General features: G+C 47.8%; 1 protein-coding gene across 1 annotated transcript in view; it reads right to left on the reverse strand.

Annotated features, from left to right (window-relative positions):
• Window positions 1-3197, reverse strand: part of LOC106149397 — a 37535-nt gene extending 34338 nt beyond the window's left edge. Inside the window, exon 1 of the mRNA XM_013518236.1 lies at window positions 3025-3197. Coding sequence (XP_013373690.1) covers window positions 3025-3197 — 173 coding nt within the window. The remainder of the gene's footprint in view (window positions 1-3024) is intronic.
• Window positions 3198-8826: the final 5629 nt, after the last annotated feature.

Here is an 8826-nt window from a genome sequence, read left to right on the forward strand (position 1 = left end):
GTCTTTTTGAGACAAGGTCTCTCTACGCAGCTCAGGCTGGCCTTGAGCTCACTTTACACAGCTGCTCTTGAACTTACAACGATCCTCCTGCCTCAGGCTCCGTGGAGTGCTGGGATTACAGGCGGGCGCCACCACGCCCAGCCTCATTTCACTCTCTCTTAATGCTCCTTTCCCTCCTTAAAGCCCCCAAAATGTGGACTGCTAAACTGAGTTGACTTTATAAAAACGTGCAGAACTCAGCTCCGAACTCAGAAGGAATACAGCGGAAGGTTGGGAGCCGGCGGGGCCCCCCCCACAGCCCTAGCTGTTACTACTGTTATTACTCAGTGCCTATATTTGGACAGATCTCCCATTTCTTCTTTACACAGGAAAACTAACAGCTACCAACACAGCTTTATCTCTCCATACCCAAGTTTATTGTGCCTTTTATAAAAATATTTTTCTACAAGGACGGAATCTCCAGTTAACTGTGTTTACCTCAGTTAAAACGAACTCCAGCTTGCAAGCACTGTTTCCAAAAGCACATAAACATTTTCCAGGTGCATGAATTCAGACATGCCATCTTACTTTCAGCCATTAACAAACACACACAAGCCAGCTCATCAAAACAGAAGATTTAGCCAGGTGTGGTGGCACATGCCTAGAATCCCAGCATGCAGGAGGCTGAGGCAGGAGGATCGCTTCAGGCTACACAGTGAGTTCAAAGCTACCCTCAACTACATAGAGATTGTTTTAAAACCCATACATAGGCCAGGTGTGGTGGTGCACGCATGTAATCCCAGCACTCCGGAGGCTGAGGCAGGAGGAGCCTTGAGAGTTTGAGACCAGCCTGGGCTACAAAGTGAGCTCAAGGCCAGCCTGAACTGCATAGCAAGACCCTGTCTCAAAAAGACCAAAAAAAAAAAAAACCCATACCCCCCCACACACACACCCTAAAAACCCACAAATAAATAGGAGATGTAGGGATGAATTCCAGGATAACCATGACAATACAGCAGTCAACTTCTTTTTTTTTTCTTTTTTTTTTTGGTACTGGGACTTGAACTCACGACCTCGTGCTCACCAGACTGTCACTGTGCCACTGATCTATATCCCCAGCCCTTTCTTTTTTTCTTTCTGTTTTTTTTTTTTTTTGGTGCTCAGGACAGAACTCAGGGCCTAGCATGTGTAGGGCAAGCTCTCTACCACTGCACTACACTCCTGGCTCCGTGCTAGATAATTCTGATACTTGCCTTATGTCAGGTGTAGCTGATGTTCAGCCTGTAGCCTTTAATTCTCCCAACAACCAGACAAATGAATTATTACTAAACATTTTTAATACATATAGTACTGGGGCTCTACTCCTGAGCTATATTCCCAGACTTTTGTATTAGTATTTATTTTGAGGGAATCTAAATTGCCCAGGTTGACTTCCATCTTGCAATCCTCCTGCCTCAGCCTCCTGAATAGCCGCAATCACCAAATCATCAGCGTGTGCCACCATGCTCAGCTTGCTAAACCCATTTTATAGTTGAGAGACCAGAGGTGCGAAGCAAAGGCTTATTACTTTGTCCAGGACTTTACGAAGTGGAGGGGTCCACCCTACAACTGAGTTTACTTTTGCTCCCAAACTTACTTTGCATAGCTTCAAGTCACAGACAATTCCTGGAAATCTGAGGATGAGCAAAATTCAACTCTCTATCCATATTCTCCAGTTGTTATTGTTTTTGTTTTTAAGGATAATCTGGGTTTTTTTGTTTGTTTATTTTTTGGGTTTTTTTTTTTTTTTTTTTTTGTCTTTTTGAGACAGGGTCTCGTTATGTAGTTCAGGCTGGCCTTGGGCTCCCTTTGTAGCCCAGGCTGGTCTCGAACTCATGACGATCCTCCTGCCTCAGCCTCCCAAGTGCTGGGATTACAAGCGTGTGCCACCATGCCTGGCTAGGATAATCTATTTTCCATATCACTGTTTTCCACACACTGAACAAGAAGCCCTTGACTTCGGAGGCATGGGTTTTTGTTTTTGTTTTTGTTCTGAGACAAGGTCTTGCTTTGTGGTTCTAGCTGAACTTGAACTCATTCTGTAGCTCAGGCTGGCCTCATAGTGCTCCTCCTGCCTCAGCCTCCCAAGTGCTGAGATTTCGGGTGTGCACCACCATGCCTGGCCTGGTGTCACGATTTTCACATCTCTTTCCTTCCTCAAAAGGGGCTATAAAAGTCTTCAGAGGGGCTGGGGATTTAGCTCAGCGGCAAAAGCGCCTGCCTGGCAAGTACAAGGTCATGAGTTCGGTTCCCGGTACCGGAGAAAAACAAAAACAAACAAAAAAAAAACAAAAAAAAACAAAATAAAAGTCTTCAGAAAACATTCTCTACACATTCCCTAAAGCGTCTCCCCTTCCGCTGGGTATTCCTGCACTTTTAAGCCCGAACAGGAGTGTTCTTCTCAGTGGCCACCGACCCACTCCCGGCGTGTGCAGCACCATCTGCGGAGCGGAAGACACCCGCGTGCTGTGTGCCAGCCCCTAGCGTGCTTCTTGGCCCCAGCCTCAGGAGTTTCCCACATAAATCCTGAAATGAAGAGTGACTGCAGTTAGGAGCCAACCCCTGGGCCCCAGGACGAAGCGGCAAAAGTAGACTTTGCCTTATAGTTCCCTCGTTTTTTTTCCTTCCCATCCTGATCCTGTAATTGGTCTGTAAAGGAAACAGCATTTAGTAAAGCACCTCATGAAATACTGAGCGATTCGGTCTCTGCCCCACCTCCCCCTGGCTCTCAGACCTGGCTGGCAAGTGCTCACCTGCGGGACCCCTTCTTCTAACTTTGTTTGTTTGTTTTTGTTTTTGAGAAAGGGTCTTGCTGTGTAGCCCAGGCTGGCCTCGAACTCACAGCGATCCTCCTGCCTCAGCCTCCCTCCCAAGTGCTGGAATTACAGGCACGCTCCACCACACCCAGCAAGCCTCCCTCTTTGACCTCTTTAGAGGTCATCCTTTCTTTCACCTTTGGAAGTCTTCAGTCCAGCGGAGCCCTGCAGGTGTGGCCTGGGGTCTCACGCTCTCCGCACCCTGCTGAAGCAGTTTATCCAGTGCTCACGCAGGTCCCTCCAGGCCGTGGGTGTGAAACTCGCCTGGGACGAAGCCTGCTGTCCCAGAACATCATGGCAAATAGATCCCAGAGGATCACAGCCTTCCCGCTGGCCTCGGGAGCAGATAGAGCGACTGCACATTTTCGAGCTTGGCATAAGATTGTTTTTATTCCCTCTTCAAGGGAACATTTAAATGGTCCCCCTGCCGTTGTTCTGTAAGCCCCGTAATTAGCACGGTTTAAACAAGGTGGCCTTAACTAAACCAGATGATCTAGCTGCACTTCATGGCAGGGGGAACAAAGGACCCATTCAGCTTGCTCTGAGCTCCCATTTACCACACAAACATGAATGGGAAGTCAACATTCTCGGCAACTTGAACACAGTCCTGTGATTTTTTTTAAGTACATGGTATACACTAGAGAAAGGCAGATGTCTACAGAAAGAAATCAAACCGTAAAAGAGTACTTGGGCCGACCCGGAGGAAGCTGCTGCAAGGTGAGCAGTGTGGAGCGGACGCTGCTGGGCGCCTCCCAGCTGTCTGCACCGTCAGAGGCCCCGCCCTCCACAAGGGAGTCTTTCATCGAAATATAAATGTAAGCCTCTGTTCAATAAAAGGACAGCCCCGCTTCCCAAATGCCCAACTTTCCCAGCACATCGTGCTAGAAACAAGCGCTGCTCCGTTCCTAGCTCTTTTTTTTTGTCTTTTTGAGACTGGGTCTTGCTATGCAATTCAGGCTGGCCTTGAGCTCACTTTGTAGCCCAGGCTGGCCTTGAGCTCCCAGCGATCCTCCTGCCTCAGCCTCCTGAGTGCTGGGATTATAGGCGTGCGCCACCACGCCCGGCTTGGTTCCTACCTCTTAGGGAAATCTGCGATCCACAGGACTTGAAGGAAGCTGAGAAGACACACACTGCTCCCCGATTCTATGTTTGATAAGGTCTAGGGAAGATTTTTTTTTTTTTTTTTTTTAGCCTTGCAATTGTTTAAGAAAAACGCATTTCACGCAATCCAAGTTTGAGGTTTGTTTGTTATGATTTTTTTTAAAAAACCAGGATGTGCGCGCTCTTGCTATCCACCTTAGCTTTTTGTTTACGCTATTAATTATATTCTTGTTCCGCCTGCTGTAAGCTGCCCCTATCGGCGGAGATTTAAGGGAGATTTGAAAGAGCAAGCGTATTTATCAAAGGAGGGGGAAAATGAAGAAAATAAAGACAGCATGCCAGCATGTTGGATATATAAACTGTTCTTCCTGAAGAGATAAACGATTTGGTAATGAACAGATCCTTTAGGCCATAAAAAGTCCATTTATTTTCTTTTGAATTTGAATAGGAGAGATTTGCATTTTTCCCTTCCCAGTTACACTTACATTGAAATGCAGAGCATGCGGCTAGGATACGATCAAACTAAATAATAACCGGGGAGGACTGTGTTAGTCATAAAAGCAACAGAAGCAGTTTGGGGAAGGAGGATCTCGGCGGGCAAAACGTACCTGGCCACCCACAGCCACCGTAACGCCTCTGCCCAATTCTAGGGCTTGGTGGGTGGAAGCTCGCCCTTCATTCTTGCGTTATGCGGGGCGGAGGGCGAGGGCCGTGTGTTTATCCCGTAGGGAACCTGCCACGCCCAAAGCGTCCGCCTCCCTGAGAACAGAGGGTCTGGGGGTCTCATTCTAGTTAGAGAGGGGAAACAGTTTGTTGTGTTTTTTTTTTTTTCGGTACCAGGAATCGAACTCACGACCTTGAGTTGTGTGTTTTTCATTAAAGCAAGGTGGAATCATGATCCACCCCTCAAAGATATGTTTTTGTGTTTGTTTTTGTTTTTCTTCCGGTGCCAGGAATCGAACTCACGACCCTGCGCTTACCAGGCAGGCGTTTTGCCGCTGAGCTAAATCCCAAGCCCCCAACCCCCCAAAGATAAACAGAACAACAACTCCGCCGAAAGTTGGCGTCCCTGGAGCTGGCTGCCAGGCGGGGAACCTTCCTAATCGCCTCTTTCTCCTTGTCCCCTCCCCCAGCCCAGGAGCCCGATCCCCTGTCCCCGACCGCCACCAACCTTCGGTGGAGAGTTCCCTGAAAGCCGGCTTTCTGGAGTTTTTCCTGCTGCAGACAAAGAGAAAGCACAAGCCCCCCGGGAGGGAGGTGCGGAGCACAGAGGCCTTTAACGCTGGGGCAGGGACGGCGAGCAGTTCCTGGAGGGGGGAGACATCTAAGATCCCCGATGACCCCATCCCCAGCGTCTTAGAAAAGGGGGATTTGGCAAAGCCAAAAAGGCCTACGGCGGTCCCGCCCACAGCCCTGTGACCTCGCACCTTCAAGTGGGGACCCTGTCTCCACCTGGAGCTCACGTTCCGTCAGAAAAGCCAGAAATCCAGGTCTTTATGAGAACGCTTCGTTGGAAAAGTCAGTCACTATTTCCAAATATTGTGTTCCCCGCAGTGACAAATAAAACCGACGGCGTTCACGCGGCCCTTGCTTACGGCAAATGTCTCTGCTTAAGGAAAGCATGCAAATCCAGAGAGGCCAGGATGAATGCAATCATTCTGAACACGTACTAAAAAAATGTTTTACGCCTGTAATCGCACCACTCGGGAGGCTGAGGCAGGAGGATCACTGTGAGTTCGAGGGCCGCCTGGGCTACAAAGTGAGTTCAAGGCCAGCCTGAGCTCCATAGTGAAACCCGGTCTCAAAAAAACAAAAAAAATTTTAAAAAATAAAAAAAATTTAAAAATGTTTTAAAAGTTAAAAAAAATTAATTTCTGGGGCAGCACTGGATATTGAACCCATGGGCCTTCTGCTTAGCTATATCCCCAGTCCTTTTTGAATTTTTAATCTTTTTTTTTTGACACAGGGTCCCAGTAAGTTGCTATGTAGGCCAGGCTGGGCTCCAACTTGCAATCCTCCTACCTCAGCCTCCCACAGTGCTAGAATTACAAGCCTAGACACCAGCCTAGAAAAGGATTATGTAAAACGCGGACTTACACCACAGGTTGCCCATTAATTGTTCATGAATAACTCTGCCTGATCAGATAGATTCTGATTGATAGGGCAGTTTACTTTTTAACTTTGCAATATACTATGCATTCATTCAGTTGTTGTTGTTGTTGTTGTTGTTGTTTTTTTTTAGTTTTTCTCCGGTACCGGGAATCGAACTCACAACCTTGCGCTTGCCAGGCAGGCGCTTTGCTGCTGAGCTAAATCCCCAGCCCCCAGTTGTTGTTTTTTTAAAGTGAAGGTCTATTCCCATGCAGGGAACTGGTCATTGTTTAAAATACTGTCTAAAGGGAAAAACTAGCCGGGTGTGGTGGCGCACACCTGTAATCTCAGCACTTGGGAGGCTGAGGCAGGAGGATCCTTGGGAGTTCAAGACCAGCCTGGGCTACAAAGTGAGCTCAAGGCCTGTCTGAACTGCACAGGGAGACCCTGTCTCAAAAAAAAAAAAAAAAAAAAAGCTGGGGTGGGGGGAACTAATTCATGAGTCTAAATAATTTTAAACGGAGAAATTGATTTTTTAAAATGTTTATTTATTTATTTATTGGGTTTTTTTCCGGTACCGGGAATTGAACTCACGACCTCACACTTCCAGGCAGGCGCTGTGCCACTGAGCTAAATCCACAGCCACTTGATTTTGGTTTTTGAGTCAGGGCCTCGATATGTAGTTTAGGCATGTCTTGAATTTATTATTTGGGGAGGTCCAGGCTGGCCTCCAACTTGTAGTGACCCTCCAGCCTCAGCCTTCTGAGTGCTGGGATAAGAGGTGTGCGCTACTCCCACCTGGTTAAAGAGAGGAGCTGGACAAGCGGTATACATTAATAAATTAGCAGGTTGTTTACAGAACATTACATTTATATCTACTTAGAAGGACTCATTAACAATTTCCCAAAAGCCAGAGAAGATGAAAAAGGTAAACAGTTCTTCATCACATCTGGCTTGGGTTTTTTTTGTTTTGTTTTTTGGGTTTTTAAAAATCGTTGTACCAGGCTGGGCGTGGTGGGCCACGCCTGTAATCCCAGCACTAGGGAGGCTGAGGCAGGAGGATCCTTGAGAGTTCGAGGCCAGCCTGGGCTACAAAGTGAGCTCAAGGCCAGCCTGAACTGCATAGGGAGACCCTGTTTCAAGAAGACAAAAAAAATAAAAATCCTTGTACTTTAAAGCCATTTATGATCCTAATCTCGACTTCAATGTAGTCGCAGAAGAAAGATTTGTCCTGTATTGAAGTGGATCATTTCAGAGGGAAAAAATGCCTACAGTGCAGCCAGCCAGTATCCCACTCTGTCCACATAGTGCCAGAGGTAAGGGTGAACAGCTGTTTCAGGGAATTAGCTAGTGTTTTAAGCAGCAGGGGCTGGGGATTTAGCTCAACGGCACAGTGCCTGCCAGGCAAGTGCAAGGTCATGAGTTTGATTCCCAATACCGGAGAAAAACCAAAAAAAAAAAAAAAAAAAAAGCCGTGCAGAGGTAAGATTTGGGCTCACCAGTTGTAATATAAACACAAATGAGAAAAAATGCACAAGAAGGTGCCTCTCCCCCAGTACTGGGGATTTAACCTAGGACCTGGCACGGATCTACAACCCCAGCTCCTTTTATCTTTTATATTGACACAAGATTTTTGCTAAATTGCCAGGCAGGGATTCAACTTGTAATCCTCCTGCCTCAGCCTCCCAGGGTGCTGGGATTACAGGCATATGCCACCAGACCCAGCAACTCGGGGGTGTTTTAAACCACAAAATCTCTTTCCTGAAAAATTGGGAATATATGAAGCTGAGAAATGTCTTGAATGCTGAGTGCGAATGAGAAAAAAAAACAAACCCACGATGTATCAATAAGAAAGCGGAATAAATAACTTTCTCAATTAAACAATTGCGCGGGCCCCACATTGAGCAATAGCTGAGGTTGCGATTTCCTGAGGTCGGAGCATCTGTCACTTACTATAAACAGACTGTCACCGCGGTACCCCGAGGGGGGCGTGGCCGAGAGACGGACGAGCCAGGGATGCTTTTTGTCCCTGCGCTTTCTTTTCTTCCTAGCTCTGCCTGCTTTTCCCCAGGTCTGCAGCCCTTTGTGACCCGGCTTTTGAAGCCACATCTGCACAGATCCACAAGCATCTGGGCAAGAGAATGGGCCGGCCGCTGCCCGGCTTCTCGCCTGGATCCTAACCGGTGCCTCGCCTGAAGTCACCTTCTGATTCTGACGCGCTCGCCCCACGCCGGCTGGCGCTTCCGGAAGGCGGCGGTGCTGCAGAGCCGCGCGGACCGGCCGCGGGGCACCCGGGCGCGGAGTGAGGGTCAAGGACCGGGCCGCGCGCGCATCTCCGCGGGAAACTCCAGGCCGGTGAAAATCAAACTCTTTTTCTTCCTACCCTGTTTGCCCTCCCGGGTACCGGGAATCGAACTCACGACGTCGCGCTTGCCAGGCAGGCGCTGTGCCGCTGAGCTAAATCCCCAGCCCTCCCCTTTTTAAAATGTACACAGGCACTGTAGATTTTCCAGGCGAGGAGACTGTATTTCCTGAATTTACTGCCCGTGGAGTTAGTCCCTCCCCAAAGAACAACCAGGTTCTTCAAAAGGAAAATATGTGAGTCATACCTGCTTTAAAAAATAAAAAAGGCTTGGTTTATGATTTCTCTGAATATGCTACTATTTTCTGCACATCCACAGCTGCTCCTTCATTCTTTCCGTCCTGCCAGCTCCTAGACCCGAAGTGTGCAAAGGTTTTTGCATGAGGGATAATTCAGAAAAAAAAAAAAGAAAAATTTGTGTACTAGACTATGGGGAGC

This window comes from Chinchilla lanigera, unplaced genomic scaffold, assembly GCF_000276665.1.
Source record: "Chinchilla lanigera isolate Chin_1 unplaced genomic scaffold, ChiLan1.0 scaffold00044, whole genome shotgun sequence".
Taxonomy (NCBI): Eukaryota; Metazoa; Chordata; class Mammalia; order Rodentia; family Chinchillidae; genus Chinchilla; species Chinchilla lanigera.